Source organism: Chiloscyllium punctatum, chromosome 14, assembly GCF_047496795.1.
Source record: "Chiloscyllium punctatum isolate Juve2018m chromosome 14, sChiPun1.3, whole genome shotgun sequence".
In the NCBI taxonomy this organism is placed as follows: domain Eukaryota; kingdom Metazoa; phylum Chordata; class Chondrichthyes; order Orectolobiformes; family Hemiscylliidae; genus Chiloscyllium; species Chiloscyllium punctatum.
The window spans coordinates 38,084,261-38,102,373 of record NC_092752.1 but is presented as its reverse complement, the minus strand read 5'-3'; the positions used below and the strand labels follow the sequence as shown (position 1 = coordinate 38,102,373).

General features: G+C 41.8%; 1 protein-coding gene across 8 annotated transcripts in view; it reads left to right on the top strand.

Annotated features, from left to right (window-relative positions):
- Positions 1–18,113, top strand: part of afg2a (AFG2 AAA ATPase homolog A) — a 518,183-nt gene that overhangs the window by 4,138 nt on the left and 495,932 nt on the right. For 4 of the 8 annotated variants that reach the window (XM_072584194.1, XM_072584190.1, XM_072584187.1 and 1 more), the window contains exons 1-2: positions 1,360–1,618; positions 16,284–16,408. In XM_072584194.1, the coding sequence (XP_072440295.1) occupies positions 1,420–1,618; positions 16,284–16,408 (324 nt within the window). In that variant the 5' untranslated portion in view covers positions 1,360–1,419. Of the gene's footprint in view, positions 1–1,359; positions 1,619–11,496; positions 11,552–16,283; positions 16,409–18,113 lie in introns of those variants that run through there. The other 4 variants (XM_072584192.1, XM_072584188.1, XM_072584195.1 and 1 more) reach the window with 2 other exon arrangements.

The following is an 18,113-nucleotide window of genomic DNA, read 5'->3' as shown; positions in this document are numbered from 1 at the left end:
TTTTTTTTAGAAGGATAATGACACTCTTCAATGAATTTGACAGGTAGCTCATTTAATATTATTTGGGACCCATTTTACCTGCTCTGTATGTTGTACTTTTTTTGATGCAATTTCAGTTACTCTCTAATAACTAACATAATGCAATACCCTATCCTGTTTTGGTTTTAGCCTAAGCCCAAGAGAGAGACCTGAATATTTGTTCTTGCATAACAGAGAAACTATATGGCATTCCAAGTGCAAATATTTTTGATCAATACATTTAGACATGTTATGATATACCTCTGGAGCAAGTGAACTTCATCTATGAATTCTGGCCATTGTGCTTCAAGACTATGCACTCTACTTGTACCCTAAGTATAATTTTACATGAACTGATGGATCCTCCAGTCCAGACTTGCATTTCGTGTCTCATAGTATAACTGCATGTTGACATGTATCACTTGTTAAGAGTTAGATTTTTTACTGATTTGGGTTTTTGAAAATCTAAACTACATTACGTATAACTAGAGCAGCTCCATATAGTTTATTTAGGGCTCTTGAGGTGAAATGGTAATGTTCCTTCCTCTGAGTCAGAAGGTCTGTGTCATAACCTGTCCAAACAGTTTCACTAAAATAATTACACTTTAATTTGTTGCTTTTCTCATTCTTCTCAGTGGTCGCATACTCATTTGTGAATCAACAGGGAGTGACTTTACATCTAAGACTAGGGATTCACACATCTTTCCATACTGACAGTCAATACAATACTGAGGGAATGTTCTATTTTCTGACATCAACATAATCTCCCAGCTGGATCTAGAATATTTCGATGGTAGTATTTGAAGAGCAGCAGGAAATTCTCTCCCATATTTTAGCGAATAAGAATCTTAAAATAAATTATTTGATCATATATCTCATAGCCGATTGTGCAAACCTGTGGTGGATTGACTGTCCTGTTTCCCTATACAGAAATGTGATAGCACTTCAAATGTGATTAATTGGTTGTGAAACTCTTTGGGACATTACGAGATGGTGAAAGGAACAATATTAATACAAGTCTTTTCTTACTGCTTACAAGCGTATTGCTAACATTGCTGCCATGTAACCTTTCTTAGATTTGAGCACAGAATCTTGCATCCGCAGTTGTTGTTTTTTAAATCAAATACTTTCATGTTTGATTTGCATTTCTTAAAATAATTTAGTTGGAAATTGTTTATTAAACTCATATAACGGCAACATATTTTGAGAATCACATAAAACAAGCAGTGGCAACCCAGTACTATTTCAAATATAACCCTGATTGGAAAGTAGGAAAGAATGGACTGTTCTTTGTGATTGATTACGGTAAGAGCGTAGTTGCCCTTTCCCCTTTGACAGCGGAAGTTTAACGACGGAGGCGCCGCATGGAAACAGCGTTGTGTTGCTTAGTTCCTTTACACCATGTCTTCGAAAAAGAAAATTAAGTCCAAAGTGACCAGGGGTGAGGGGGATGAGGCAGTGTCGCCGAGAGTAGAGCCGGGTTGTTGCTCACCTGCAGCCCCATCTCCTGGGACTCTCCGAACAGCAGAAGTAGAGGGTAGGTTGGGCACACACCCCCAGGCTTGTCTGTCACTGACCGTCACAGACAGTCTGGAGAAAGGTAAGAGTACCGCTTCTCAGCTCACTGGATCGCTGCATGCCTTTCAGTTTATTAAATATAATGCTTTTGTTTTTTCAACATAAGTCAGAATTAAATAACTGATAGTGCAGACTTAGTGGATTTGTTAGTTTCGTGATTATACATTTTGCTGTTTAATGATCTGAGCCTTACAATTGCTTATGCTATCAACGTAGCAATTCCCAGTTTACATTGCATCTTTATTTATTGGTGGGATGTAGACATTGCTGGTTATTCATTTGTTTCTGATTCCAACATGCCCTTAAGATGAAGGTCAACAAACTGCTTTGGTCCATACGGTGCAGGTACATCCAGTGCTGTTAAGATAGAGAATGCTAGGATTTTGACCTCGTGTCAGTGAAGGAACAAAATATTTCCAGTTCAAGATGGTGTGTGGCTCGGTGAGAACTTTTACAGGTGGTGGGGTTGTCTCCCACAAGTCTGGTGGTTAAAAAAGTACAGGTTGGAAGATGTTGAAGGAAACTTGGTGAATTGATGCACTACAATTATTATGCACCAGTGATGAAAGAAGTGAATCTTAAGGTTGCAGATGAAGTACCAAACAAATGAGCTGCTTTTTCATGAATTGTGTTGACCTTTTTGAGTATTGTTGAAACCACATTCATCTACATAAGTGGAGAATATTCTAACACACTCCGATGCAGTAATTTACAATGCAAAAGAGGTCACTCAGCATATTAAGTCTATAAGGTAAAAACAATGACTGCAGATGTTGAAAACCAAATACTGGATTAGTGGTGCTGGAAGAGCACAGCAGTTCAGGCAGCATCCAACGAGCAGCGAAATCAACGTTTCGGGCAAAAGCCTTTCATCAGGAATAAAGGCAGTGAGCCTGAAGCATGGAGAGATAAGCTAGAGGAGGGTGGGGGTGGGGAGAGAGTAGCATAGAGTACAATGGGTGAGCGGGAGAGGAGATGAAGGTGATAGGTCAAGGAGGAGAGGGTGGAGTGGATAGGTGGAAAAGAAGATAGGCAGGTCGGACAAGTCAAGCAGACAGTAACTGAGCTGGAAGTTTGAAACTAGGATGAGGTGGTCTATGCTGACTCCCTGCAGAGCACTCCAGTCAGTCACACTTCCCTGACCTATCATTGTAGTTTTGCAAGTTTATTTCCTTCAAGTGCCCATCCAGTTTCCTTTTTAAATAATTGTTTTCACAATATTTCCAGAGCATTACCAGTTGCTGCAAGTTTTTAAAGAAAAATTTCTTGTAGTAGTCCTGTATCTTTTGACCAAACTATTAGAACTGTGTGCACTAGATTTTATACTATCGGCTAATGGAAAGAAGTTTGTCTGGCCTTCCTGATCTAATCTCTCCTTAATCTTCCCTGCTCCAAGAAAAACAAACTCAGCCTTTGTATTCTCTCTTTTCCCCTTCTCTCTTTCATCATCTAGTGAAACATCTTTTTTTTAAATACATGCACCGGTTGTGTCTCATTGGCATCATTAATTGCCTGTTCCTAGTTGCCATTGAGATTGTGGTGGGAAGCTTAAAAATCCATGTAGTCAACATCCACTATATCTTTACTATCATCCTTTTCTTATTTGTTCAAAACATTGAAATTCAATTAGTCAAGAATTATCTGCCTTTTGGTAATCTGTGAATATTTGTCAATTAACTCAACTCTTCAAGTGACTGTTGACTTTTTTTCCCTCATTAAAGATTCCTAAACTTTCTCTTTAATTGATAAACTAACTGCTGTATGGGTGCTAGGACTGATCTAGGAACCTTGCTTGAGTAAGAGTGCTGCAGTTTTTAAAAAAATTCTGCCTTGTGGGACGTGAGCATCGTTAGCAGGCAAGCATTTGTTGTCCATCCCTAGTTGCCCTTGAGAAGGTGGTAGTCAGCTGCCTTCTTGAACTGCTGTAGTCTGTATGCTGCATGTAGACCCACAATGATGTTACGGAGGGAATTCCTGGATTTTGACCCAACGACAGTGAAGGAATAGTGATATATTTCCAAGTCAGGGTGGTGTTTCCACAATTGCCATAATGCAATTCTTTGACACTTCCCCCTTATCTAGTGAAGCTTGAAAATTCATGGAAGCACTTCTGTTCTATCCACCCTCCGTTCCTTCAGCAGTTTGGGAGTCCAGACCAGATGACTTACCTATCCCAAGCATAGACAGTCTTTCTAGTATTTACTCCTTTCATTATTTATACTATCTGCTACATCCATTACCTTTGCTTCAAACAAATATTTCATCATATTTCTCGTTAGTAAACACTGATACAAAGAACTCCACTCAAAGACATAAGTCATGGCAGAGGAGTTCTTTGTATCTGAGTGTATGTGGCACAAGTTCAGATTCAAGACCTGCCTGTGGATGCTGGACAACTGAAACAATCAAAAACAGGAATTACTAGAGAATTCAGCAGATCTGGCAGCATCTGTGAAAAGAAATAGAGAAGGGTGACTGGACTTGAAACTGGATGAAGGAGTGGGTTGGATAAGGCCAGAGCAGTTGGCCAAGGGGTCATTGGTCAACATTCAGTATATGGCCCAAGCCATCCACTGCTTGATAACTCATCAAAAATTGAGACAGCTCAAGTGTGTAGTGGGCCATCATGGAGGCATTTCTTACCTGCGCTGCTCCTGTAAAGTCGAGAGTATGGTGCTGGAAAAGCACAGCAGGTCATGCAGCATCCAAGGAGCAGGAGAATTGACGTTTCGGGCATAAGCCCCTTGTCAGGAATGAGGCTTGTGGGCTGGAGGGCTGAGAAGCACCCCGCCCCCCTCCCCGGCTCTCAAGCATCATTCCTGATGAAGGGCTTATGCCCGAAATGTCGATTCTCCTGCTCCTTAGATCCTGCCTGACCTTCTGTGCATTTCCAGCACCACACACTCGACTCTAGTCTCCAGCATCTGCAGTCCTCACCTTCTCCCTGCTGCTGTAGAGTCTCCATTTCCTTGCTTTTGTTGGGTGTAATATTTTACTCTTCAGCAACAGAAATCTGGAGTAGTGAGCCCTCTACCAAAGGGACCTCTCCTTTTCGATCAGAGATCTGGGGTGGGAAGTGCTGTAAGCAGCAGTACCATGTAAAAGTAGGTTAAGTAAGTTCACTGGGTGCCTGCACATGTAGCTTTTGTAGCCTGGGGAGATGGTTTTTTACATTCCTGTTAAATCTTTTCATTTGTAGCCCTTTTATTGGTTTTTTGGAGGGGCTGCTCTGAGATTTTCAGTTGCACTTCAGTCCTACAGTCCTAATCTGTGGGCATCCCATGCTTTGAGGGGCAGGCAGTTGCGAGGGCCTACTCCTGAGACTTGGCCAATGTGGCCATTAACAGGTTCGGGCAGTGGGTCATGGAGAGGATCATAGTGCCTGACAACCTGCCTCTCTTTTGCACTATCTCTATTCCCAGGTGCCCATTGAGGGGGAGCTTGTGTTATTGACTGGCACGATCAAGGCCTTTAGAGACCGGTGGACATTGCAGGATTTGGAATGCATCATCACCTGACAAAATGATGTTTTTATTTAGGAAGTTCCTGTTTATCTTTTATAAATGTCTGTTAACTATTTGATTGTGTTTTTGCTACAGAGCCCATCAAGGACTGTTTAGCTTGATTTCAGGTTTCAGTCTGTGCAGTGCCAGGTTGTTCTGGTATAACGTGTGTCAATGCAAATGGGCCATCTCGTGATTGATGAATTATGGACTCTTTTTGGATAATGCAAACTTTCTATTGAACGTGTTTAGCTATCTTTTACAGCACGGTTTTCTATAGCAGTTTTAAATAGTGGGAGGTTGCAGAGGAAAACAACTGTTGCGTTATACCAGAGCGCCTTGTATAGTACTGTTTCCTTCTTCAGTTTTCTCATTAACCATTGCCTTCACTATCTTTGTTTCTACAATCATGTAGCCATGTTTCTCCTTTTTTAGTAAATACTAATACAAAGAACTCCAAGTATTATATCTTGCCATATGGCTGTGTATATGTGATAATGTCCCTATCGCTGAACCAGGACGCCTAGGTTCAGTTCCTACTTGCTCCAGAGGTGTGTAATGCCATCTCTGGTAAGAGGGACAGACAGTAGCTGACTGCGAGACATCCAAATGGTGTGTTGCCTCCAAGGTGCCAGGATTAAGGATTTCTCTGGGAGGGTGCAAAGGGACCAGCAGGAAGTTGCTGTACACATTGGGACCAATGATACAGGAAGAGATAAGGACAAGATTCTGAGGAGAGAATATAGGAAGTTATAGGCAGGAAATAAAATGTAGTCCTTGAGAATAGTAGTATCCCGATTACTCCTGCTTCTACAAGGTAGTGAATGTTGGAAAAGGAGGATAGAGCAGATAAATGCATGGCAGAGGAGCTGGTGCAGGGAGAAGAATTCACATTTTTGGATCATTGGAATCTCTTTGGGGGTAGAAGTGACCTGTATAAGAAGGACTGATTGCACCTGAATTGGAAGCGGTCTAATATAAATTACCTGTCCAAAATCACCAATATATAGGCAGGGAGATTTGCTAGAGCTGCTTAGGAGGATCTAAACTGGTGTGTATGTGGGTAGCATGGGGCAGGATTGACCCAAGGAGATAGTGAAGAAGGTGAGCAATCTGAGACTGACACATTTGGGAAAAGGAGTAAGTCGAAGAGTCAGGGCAGGTAGGAACAAAACAGAGAACAAGATAAGATTGATAAGCGTCTCTTGCCCGTAGGTGTTCAAAGTTTGGGAGAAGATTTGTAGCTCGGGTGCTCGTTGTTGTGGTTCTGTTCACCGAGCTGGGAATTTATGTTGCAGACGTTTCGTCCCCTGTCTAGGTGACATTCTCAGTGCTTGGGAACCTCCTGTGAAGCGCTTCTGTGATGTTTCCTCCGGCATTTGTAGAGATTTGTATCTGCTGCTTCCGGTTGTCAGTTCCAGCTGTCCGCTGCAGTGGCCGGTATATTGGGTCCAGGTTGATGTGTTTGTTGATAGAATCTGTGGATGAGTGCCATGCCTCTCGGAATTCCCAGGCTGCTCTCTGTTTGGCTTGTCCTATAATAGTAGTGTTGTCCCAGTCAAACTCATGTTGCTTGTCATCTGAGTGTGTGGCCAGATTATAGGACAAGTCACTGGAGTCAGGGAAAGTCCAGGATGATTGGAAGATTGGATGATTGGAAGATTGGAAGATTGAACAAGGTAATTCCCTTGTTCAAGAAAGGATCAAGACAAAAGATGGAAAATTATAGGCCAATGAGCCTAACCTCGGTTGTTGGTAAAATTCTAGAATCCATCGTTAAGGATGAGGTTTCTAAATTCTTGGAAGAGCAGGGTCGGATTAGAACAAGTCAACATGGATTTAGTAAGGGGAGTGCCTGACAGACCTGTTGGAGTTCTTTGAAGAGGTGACAAGTAGGTTAAACCGGGGAAACCCAGTGGATGTGGTCTACCTAGACTTCCAAAAGGCCTTTGATAAGGTGCCACACGGGAGGCTGCTGAGCAAGGTGAGGGCCCATGGTGTTCGAGGTGAGCTACTGGTATGGATTGAGGATTGGCTGTCTGACAGAGGGCAGAGAGTTGGGATAAAAGGTTCTTTTTCGGAATGGCAACCGGTGACAAGCGGTGTCCCGCAGGGTTCAGTGTTGGGGATGCAGCTGTTCACATTATATATTAATGATCTGGATGAAGGGACTGGGGGCATTCTAGCGAAGTTTGCCAATGATACAAAGTTAAGTGGACAGGCAGGTAGTACTGAGGAAGTGGGAGGCTGCAGAAGGATCTAGATATTTTGGGAGAGTGGTTCAGGAAATGGCTGATGGAATTCAATGTGAGCAAATGCGAGGTCTTGCACTTTGGAAAAAAGAATACAAGCATGGACTACTTTCTAAATGGTGAGAAAATTCATAAAGCCAAAGTACAGAGGGATCTGGGAGTGCTAGTTGAGGATTCTCTAAAGGTAAACATGCAGGTTGAGTCCGTGATTAAGAAAGCGAATGCAATGTTGTCAATTATCTCAAGAGGGTTGGAATATAAAAGCACTGTTGTGCTACTGGGACTTTATAAAGCTCTGGTTAGGCCCCATTTGGAGTACTGTGTCCAATTTTGGTCCCCACATTTCAGGAAGGACATACTGGCACTGGAACGTGTCCAGCAGAGATTCACACGGATGATCCCTGGAATGGTAGGTCTAACATATGAGGAACGGCTGAGGATCCTGGAATTGTATTCATTGGAGTTTAGAAGATTAAGGGAAGATCTAATAGAAACTTACAAGATAATACATGGCTTGGAGAGAGTGGACGCTAGGAAATTGTTTCCGTTAGGCGAGGAGACTAGGACCCGTGGACACAGCCTTAGAATTAGAGGGGGTAAATTCAGAACAGAGAGTGGTGGGCCTGTGGAATTCATTGCCGCAGAGTGCAGTGGAGGCTAGGACGCTAAATGTCTTCAAGGCAGAAATTGATAAATTCTTGATGTCACAAGGAATTAAGGGCTGCGGGGAGAATGCGGGTAAGTGGAGTTGAATATGTCCAGGGAAGTTATTTGTGTGGAATTGAGAAATAAGAAAGTGACGATCACCTTATTCATCACTATAGATCCTCTAATAATTAATGGGAAATTGAGAAGCAAATTTGTAAGATCTTCGTTATCTTTTGGGAATATTAGGATAGTTATGGTGGAGGATTTTAACTTTGCAAACACAGACTGGCGCCATAGCAGTAAGGGCTTGTATGGAGAGGAATTTTTTAAGTGTGAATAAGAACTTATTTTTATTCAGTACATGGATGTATCTAGTGGAGAAGAAGAAGAAAAACTTGACCTTCTCTTGGGAAATAAGGCAGGACAGGTGACTGAGGTGTCAGTGGGGAAGCACTTTGGGGGCCAATGACCATAATTCTATTAGTTTTAAAATAGTGATGGAAAAGGATAGATATGATCTAAACATTAGAGTTCTAAATTGGAGGAAGGCCAATTTTGATAGTATTAGGCAAGAACTTTCAGAAGTTGATTGGGGGGGGGGGGGGGGGGGGGTGCAGATGTTTGCGGGCTGGAAAATGGGAAGAATCCAAAAATGAGATAATGAGAGTCCAGAGACAGTATGTTCCTGTCAGGGTGAAGGACAGCATTGGTTGGTGTATGGAATGCTCAATGACTATAGAAATTGAAGTTTTGGTCAAGGAAAAGAAGGAAGTATATGTCAGGTGTAGAGAGCAGGGAAAAAAATAATCTCTAGAAAAGTGTAAGGGATTAGCACTATACTTAAGAGAGAAATCAGCAGGGCAAAATGGGGACATAAGATAGCTTTGGCAAATAGGGTTAAGGAGAATCCAAAGGGATTCTACCTCAAGGACAAAAGGGTAACTAAGGAGAGAATTACAGGCCTCTCAACGGTGAGCATGAGGTAGAAGAACAAATGGATAAACAGGTTATGGAAAGATGTAGAGGCAACAGGGTAGTGGTGATGGGAGATTTTAATTTTCCCAACATTGACTGGGATGAACTTAGTGTCAGACTCTGGATGGGGCAGAATTTGTAAGAGTCCAGGAGAGTTTTCTAGAGCAGTATGTCAATAGCCTGACAAGGGAAGGGGCCATATTGGACCTGGTGTTGGGGAATGAGCCAGGCTAGATGGTAGAAGTTGCGGTAGAGGATTTCTTTGGGAACAGTGACCACAATTCTGTAAGTTTTAGAATACTCATAGACAAAGATAAGAGTGGCCCTAAGGGAAGAGTACTAAACTGGCCCAAAGGCAATTATATCAAAAGTAGGCAGGAGCTGGGAAATATGGATTGGACACAGCTATTTGGAGGGAAGTCCACCTTTGATGTGGGAGGCTTTCAAATATACTGCAGGATAGGCATGTCCTGTTGAAAGCAAAGGATAGGAAAGGCAAGATTTGTGAATCGTGGATGACAGGAGAAATTGTACAACTAGCCAAGACGAAAAGGGAAGAGTACATCTGGTCCAGGCAGCTAAGAACAGAACGGGCCCTAGAGGAATATCGGAAGAGTAGGACCAGTCTTAAACGAGGAATTATGCGGGCTAAAAAGGGTCATGAAATAGCTTTAGCTAGCAGAATTAAGGAGAATCCCAAAACCTTTTATTCTTATATAAAAAGCAAGTGGGTAACTAGAGAAAGGATTGGTCCACTAAAGGATAAGGAAGGAAGGAAGGCTGTGTGTTGAACCTGAGAGCTTGGGTGAGATTCTGAATGATTACTTTGCATCAGTGTTCACTGAGGAGAGGGACATGATGAATGTTGAGATTAGAGATAGAAGTTTCATAACTCTGGATCCCGTTGTCATAAATAGGGAAGATGTGTTGGGTGGGCTAGAAGTTATTAAAGTGGACAAATCCCCAGGACCAGATGGGATCTTTCCCAGGTTTGCTGAGGAAGGAGAGAGAGGAAATAGCTGGGCTCCTGACAGATATCTTTGTGGCATCCTCAAACACAGGTGAGGTGCTGGAGGACTGGAGGGTTGCTCATGTCTCCGTGTACAAGTAGGGTAGTAGGGATATTCCACATAACTACAGACCACTGAGCCTGATGTCAGTGGTGGGAAAGTTGCTGGAGAAGGTACTGAGGGATAAAATCTATTTATATTTAGAAAAGAATGGGCTTATCAGTGATCGGCAACATGATGTTGTGCAGGGGAGATTTTGCCGTACCAGCTTATTAGAGTTCTTTGAGGAAGTGACCAAGTTGATAGATGAAGAAGGGGCTGTAGATGTCATATACATGGACTTTAGTAAGGCGTTTGAAAACATTCCCCATGGTAAACTAATAGAGAAAGTGAAGTCACATGATGTGCAGGGTGTTCTAGCTAGGTGGATAAAAAACTGGTTGAGCAACAGGAGACAGAGAGTAGTAGTTGAAGGGAGTTTCTCGAAATGGAGAAAGGTGACCAGTGGTGTTCGACAGGAATCGTTGCTGGGGCCACTGTTGTTTGTGATGAACATAAATGATCTGGAAGAGGGCAGTGTTGGTATGATCAGCAAGTTTGCAGATGACACGAAGACTGGTGGAGTAGCAGAAAGCATAGGGGACTGTCAAAGAGTACAGGAGAATATAGATAGATTGGAGAGTTGGGCAGAGAAGAGACAGATGGAGTTCAATCCAAGCAAATGTGAGGTGATGCATTTTGGGAAGTCTAATTCGAGAGCAAGTTATACAGTAAATGGAAGAGCCTTGGGAAACGTTGGTGAGCAGAGAGATCTGGGAGTTCAGGTCCATTGTACCCTGAAGGTGACTGCACAGGTGGATAGAGTGGTCAAGAAGGCATATGGTATGCTTGCCTTCATCGGACAGGTTATTGAGTATAAGAGCTGGCAGGTCATGTTAAAATTGTACATGACGTTGGTTCAGCGGCATTTAGAATACTGTGTACATTTTTGGTCGCTACATTACCAAAAGGGTGTAGACGCTTTGGAGAGGGTGCAGAGAAGGTTTACGAGGATAAATGGAAGGTGCTAGCTATGAAGAGAGGTTGAGTAGGTTAGGATTGTTTTCATTAGAAAAAAAAGGAGATTGAGGGGGGGACCTGATTGAGGTCTATAAAATCATGAGTGTAGACAAGGTAGATAGAGATAAGCTTTTTCCCAGGGTGAAGGATTCAATAACGAGAGGTCACGCTTTCAAGGTAAGAGGTGAAAAGTTTAAGGGGGATACACGTGGCAAGTACTTTACTCAGAGAGTGGTAGGTGCCTGAAACACATTGCCAGCAGAGGTAATAGAGGCAGGCATAGTACATTCATTTAAGATGCGTCTGGACAGATGCATGAGTAGGTAGGGAGCAGAGGGATACAGATGCTTAGGAATTGGGCGATAGGTTTAAACAGTAGATTTAGATCAGCTCAGGCTTGGAGGGCTGAAGGGCCTGTTCCTGGGCTATAAATTTTCTTTGTTCTTTGAATAGGATCCCTCAAGATCAGCAAGATTGCCCATGTATGGAATCGTAGAAGATGGTTGAGGTAATAAATGAGTATTTGCATCACTGCTTACTGTGGAGAAGGATATGGAAGATTGAGAATGTGGGGAGATAAAAACCTCTTGAACGATGTGCATATTACAGAGGAGAAGGTGCTGGACATCTTAAAACGTATAAGTTCCTGGGACTGGATCAGGTATACCTGAACTTTGTAGGAAGGGAGAGAATACGTTGCTGGTCCTGTTGCTGAGATATTTGTATCATCGAAAGAGACAGGTGAGGTGTGGGAAGACTGGAGCTTGGTTAACGTTGTGTCACTAGTTAAGAAAGGTGGTAAGGAAAAGCCAGGGAACTATAGAACGGAGAGCCTGACATTGGTAGTAGGCAAGTTGTTGGAGGGAATCCTGTGGGACAGGATTTACATGCATTTAGAAAGGCATGGACTGATATGGGATAGTCGACATGGCTTTGTGCATGGGAAATTATGTCTGACTAACTTAATTGAGTTTTTTGTAGAAATAACAAAGAAGATTGAGGAGGACAGAGTGGTGGTTATGATCTATAAGGTCTTCAGTAAAGCATTTCACAAGGTTCATCATGATACACTGGTTAGCAAGGTTAGATCAAGGGGAATCCAGGGACAACTAGCTACTTGGATACAGAACTAGTTTGAAGATAGAAGACAGAGAGTGATGGTGAAGGATAGCTTTTCAGGCTGGAGGCCTGTGACCAGTGGTATGCCACAAGGACCGATGCTGGGTCCACTGCTTTTCCTCATTTATAGAAATGATTTGGATTTGATCATTAGAGATAGAATTAGTAAATTTGCAGCTGACACCAAAATTGGAGGTGTAGTGGACAGCGAGGGAGGTTCCTTCAGAGCACAATGGGATCTTGATCAGATGGGCCAATGGGCCGAGGAGTGGCAGATGGAGTTTCGTTCGGATAAGTGTGCGGTCCTGTATTTTGGAAAGGCAAACTGGAGCAGGACTTGTACACTTCATGGTAATGTCCTGGTATTGAGATGCCAGTGTTGGACTGGGGTGTACAAAGTTTAAAAATCCCACAACACCAGGTTATAGTTCAACAAGTTTAATTGGAAGCACTAGCTTTCGGAGTGCTGCTCCTTCATCAGGTGATAGGAGCAGTGCTCTGAAAGCTAGTGCTTCCAATTAAACCTGTTGGACTATAACCTGGTGTTGTGGGATTTTTAACTTGGTAATGTCCTGGGAGTGTTGCTGAACCAAAGAGACCTTGGAGTGCAGGTTCTTGTTCCTTGAAACTGGAGTCGCAGGTAAATAGAGTCGTGAAGAAGGCGTTTGGTATGCTTACCTTTATTGGTCAAAGCATTGAGTACAGGAGTTGAGCGGTCTTGTTGCAGCTGTACAGGACATTGATTAGGCCACTTTTGGAGTATTGTGTGTAATTCTGGTCTCCCTGCTATAGGAACGATATTGTGAAACTTGAAAGGGTTCAGAAAAGATTTACAAGGATGTGGCCAGGGTTGGAGGATTTGAGCTATAGGGAGAGATTGAATAGACTGGGGCTGTTTTCCCTGGAGTGTCAGAGGCTGAGGGTGACCTTATAGAAGTTTATAAAATCATGAAGGGCATTGATAGGGTAAATAGACAAGGTCTTTTCCCTGGAATGGGGGAGTCCAAAACTAGAAGGCATTGGTTTAAGATGAGAGGGGAAAGATATAAAAGGGACCTAAGGGACAACATTTTCATACAGAGAGTAGTGCATGTATTTAATGAGCTACCAGGGGAAGTGGTGGAGGCTGATATGATTACAAAATTTCTAAGGCATCTGGATAGGTAAATGAGTTGAAAAGGTTTAGATGGATTCGGGCCAAATGCTCGCAAATGGAACTAGATTTACATAGAAATCTGGTCAACGTGGACTGGTTGGACTGAAGGGTCTGTTTCTGTGCTGTATATCTCTGTGATTCTAAATGGGTGGCAGAGTGGCTCATTGGTTAGCATTGCTGCCTCTCAGCACAGGGGTCCTGGATTCAATTCCAGCTTCGGGCGACTGTCTGTGTGGAGTTTGTACGTTCTTCCCTTGTCTACGTGGGTTTCCACCGGGTGCTCTGGTTTTCTCCCACAATCCAAAGATGTGCAGATAAGGTGAACTGGCCATGCTAAATTGCCTGTATTATTCAGGGATGTGTAGGTTAGGTGCATTAATCAGGGGTAAATATAGAGTAACAGGGTAGGGGAATGGGACTGAGAGGTTTACTCTTTGGAGGGTTGGTGTGGACTTCATGGGCCAAATGGCATGTTTCCACACTGTAGGGATTCTATGTTCTGTAACTCTATGCTGACTGCCATTCTGTTCTCATACTTCCGCTTGCCATCTTGCTTTCGTTTGCTTCCTTTGTCAACCTATTCCATTTGATCTGGTTTTTACTCGTCATGGATCATTCAGCCTCCTTTTTAATTACAACATAATTTCAATCTCCTTCATCATCCAAGGAACCCTTTTTTTTTCTCCTCTTGTTGCGATGTACCTAACCTGTGTCTGAAACATCTCTTCCTTAAAGATTGCTTCTTGATTGATTACAGTTTTTACTTTCAGTCTCTGGTTCCATTTTTACTCGCATCACATCTAACTTGGAAAAGGGTCAGTTTGAAAGTTCTCAATTTGATTGTTCTTTGTCATGACCTAGGACTCTATTCAAAAGAATTGCTGCAGTGATGAAACAAAAACAGAAATTGCTGAAGAAACTCAGCAGATCTGACAGCATCTGTGGGGAGAAAGCATGGTTAACATTTGGAGTTTGGTGGTCAGAGATGAAGATATCTGGTGAAGAGTCAGTGGACTTGAAAAGTTAACTCTGATGCTGCCCATTCGCCACAGATGCTGCTGGACCTGGTTAGTTTATCCAGAAATGTCTGTTTTTGCTTCAGATGTTCAGCATCTGCACTTGTTTGGTGTATTGTGCAGTGATGTCCTGGGCCTGAAATGATTGGCATACAGCAATCACAATCATCTTCCCTTTGTGATTGGTATGACTCAAAAGTGTTGGGAGTTTTCCCTCAATTCCCATTGATCTCACTGTTGCCAGGGCTTGATTTCATCTCCAGTCGAATGCTGCCTTGATATCAAAGGCAGTTACTCTGCTTTTTTTGTTGTCCATGTTTAGATAAGGCTATGATAAGGTCTGATGCAGAGTAGTCCTAGTATTCACAGTGAGCATCAATAAATAGGGTATTTTTGACTAAGTGTCATTTGATAGTACTGTCAATGTACCTCCACCACTTTGATGCTTCTAATTCGACTAATCGACTGAATTTATTTTGTTCTATTTTGTGAAAATAGAATTTACCTGGGCAATAATTCACATTTTCAGATAGATAGATGTTGTAGTTACACTGGAACAGTTTGGCTATGGGAATGACTAGCTCTGGAGCTCAAATCTACAGTTCTACATCCAGAAGTTGTCAGGCCTAGTGCCTGCTGCATCTAATGTGTTCAGCCATTTCTTGTTATCAGGTAGAATGAATTGTTTGTCTGAAGATAAGCATCTGTGAAGGCGGGGAGGAGGTGAGATGAATCATCCACTCTGAATGGTGAAGGAGCAGCGCTTCGAAAGCTACTGCTTCCAAATAAACCTGCTGGACGATAACCTGGTGTTGTGTGATTTTTAACTCTGGATGAAAAGGGTTATAAGTGTTTCAGCCTTAAATTTTTGCATTTGTGATGGTTTCTGCCATCATTGAGGTTGAGAATTTTGTGGAGGTTGACTGATTTATTGGTTTAAGTACCAATTACCTTTCATGATTAAAATTGATATTCTCGTACCAAGGGGACAGTTCAGGGCATATTTACCCCCTGTAACTGTATGAACTGCTTTGTTGGTGTGTAGAGACTATAAACTCAGTTAAATCAGCTCACGTTTGAGACTTGATTTCTAGCTCATGACTTTTCATCCTGATTCTTTTGATTTTGTAAAACAAGGCTCTAAAGCCTATTGAAACTAAAATTAAAATCCCCAAGCTGACTTGGTAAAAGAACTCTACCCAATGGCTTTAGTGTTCTCCTTGACTGACTGAATTGCTCTGCAATGAACCCAGTTTGAAACTGCACAAAATTGATTGAAACTAAGATTTATGCCTCCTAATGAAGCAACTTAATGACACTTATTGTCATGGCTCAAGAATTACTACTTGGTTGAGCTACTGGATAATTGTAGTTCATAAGGAATATTTTCCACAGAGAGAAACTTTTTTCAAAAGCGATATTAGTCCCTGTATTGGTATAAATCCAAAATTTTCAGCATAAAAATGCAACTGTGCTGAACTTCCTGCAGAAGAAATTGGTGTAAATATGGGAAGTAATAACAGAGGAAGAAATTGACCAGACGTCCTATACAATTAATTTAAGCTCGTACTGAAGAAGTTTAAGGACAGGATCTCAAATATAGCACTTCATGTGTTCTGTTCCATGTATCAGTGAATAGAGATTTGTTAATTTGGCAGACCAATATGTAACTATGGCTTTGGTGTATGAATACTCATTTGGTACTAAATTAATGGGATTCATTTTAAAATATGAAGTACCTAATGACTAGATAAACTCCAGCTAATCACAAGGTAAGTACAGATATTTTGAGATCATGATGAATAGAATGGTGGGGATTGTTGAACATGGAGTTTTGGATCAGCTGAATGTTGTGGAGGTTGAATTATGGCAGGTTGGTTGCAAGAATATTTGAAAAGTTAAGTATCCAGTCCTTAACTGGTTTCAAGTATTAATTTCTGTGTTTGCAGCAAATGAGAAGGTTCCCAAAGCTTGCCGAAGGTGTCTTGCTCAAATGAGTCTCAACAGCTTAAAATTGGCAAATCTCTACATTGGTCGACCAATCCTTCTTACCAGCACTGCTGGCAAACAGGAGGTAAGTGCCAGAGAAGGTAACATATCTTTTTGAATGCACAAAGGTCTTGGAGAAATGTAGTTCTTGTTCCTATTTTATTTCTTATCCGACATCACCTTCAAGGCACAAGTACCCTGTCTTGGAAATAGTTCACCATTCCTTCCTCACTGTGCATTCAATGTTCCATGAAAACAACATCTTCATAGACTACAGCAGTTCAATAATATGCAGCCAAGCTTCTTTGGGCCAACTGTAATAGACAACAATATAATTCACTAGACTTGTCCATAAACTAAGAAATGGATAGGAACTTGAAGATGTTCTGTTCGCATTGTGTTCTTGCTACTCTTGGTGGTAAACCACAGTGGCGAGAAGTACTGTAGCAGTAAACTTGGTGAGCTGTTGGCTGAATTGGTCCAATATATTCTGTCACTAAAATGTGTTGCAGGCACCACATGTGAGTGATAAAAGGTATGGAGAAAAGTAAAGTACTATTATTGGTGGAATTGTGAAATTAAAACAGAAAATGCTGAGTTCTGGTGGCAGCTCTGGAGAGACTAACAGTTTATGTTTTGAGTCCAATGTGACTTCATTGGAATTTCTTGAGAAGAGTCATACCGGATTCAAAACATTAACTTTGTTTCTGTCTCCACAGATGATACCAGACCTCTGAATTTCCCTAGCACCTTCTTTTTATAATAAGGTGGATGGATATTGAATATGATGATAGAGTGGTGATGAAGCCAGCTGTTCAGTCTCTAATTGGTACTTCTTTTGAGTTGTGATTACATCCAATACAGATGAACAGTGAGCATTATAATGCTTTCCTGATCTGAGATTATCCTCCAGAAGGAGTGAATGAAAGCAGTGAAATTATTCTTTAAACACTTTGATAAGTCTATATGTAGAGAAATACATTTTACAAGCATGCACCTCCTCCCTCAATAACCACAATTTCATCCTGTATCCTTTTTTTGAGGAGCACAAGAGAATTCCCAGTTAGCGACCATCACTTGCATACAGATAATATTCTTTTTTGTCTTTTAAAAACTAGAGTTGATAGAAACAATTAAAATTTCAGAAGAAATTAATTCAAAGATGGCCATTTCCTGTACAAAACACTATATTGAAGGACACCCTTTCTCTAGGATCCTGTAGACTTTTAGTTTTATCTTGCCTAATCTGTCAGGCTTGCTCTGGACACCAATAACCCAAGGCAGTCTCAGTAACAAGGTATGCCCAATTGTTCTTTACTGAGACAAGGTATACTATAAAATAATACTTTAATAGTAAAATATCGCAAGTTTATCTGTACAGTGTTTACAATTACAATTGAGATGGTTCATGTGGACTTGTCTAAATATCAGACCAAAACAGATGATCAGCCTGCTCCAACATAACTTCCAACTGTTGATCAAGCAACTGCTGTTCATGAGTCAGCTTGCTGAGGCACATTTTCTTTGATCACTTTCCAAACATGCAGTTTGCATGATTGATCCTTAACACTGCTTAATCTTTAGCAGTTGATCTGTTGACTTCAGCAAAACATCACAAGTATATCATGTCTTCAAAGTTTGGGAGAAGATTTGTAGCTCGGGTGCTCGTTGTTGTGGTTCTGTTCGCCGAGCTGGGAATTTGTCTTGCAAACGTTTCGTCCCCTGTCTAGGTGACATCCTCAGTGCTTGGGAGCCTCCTGTGAAGCCACTATAAATGCCGGAGGAAACAG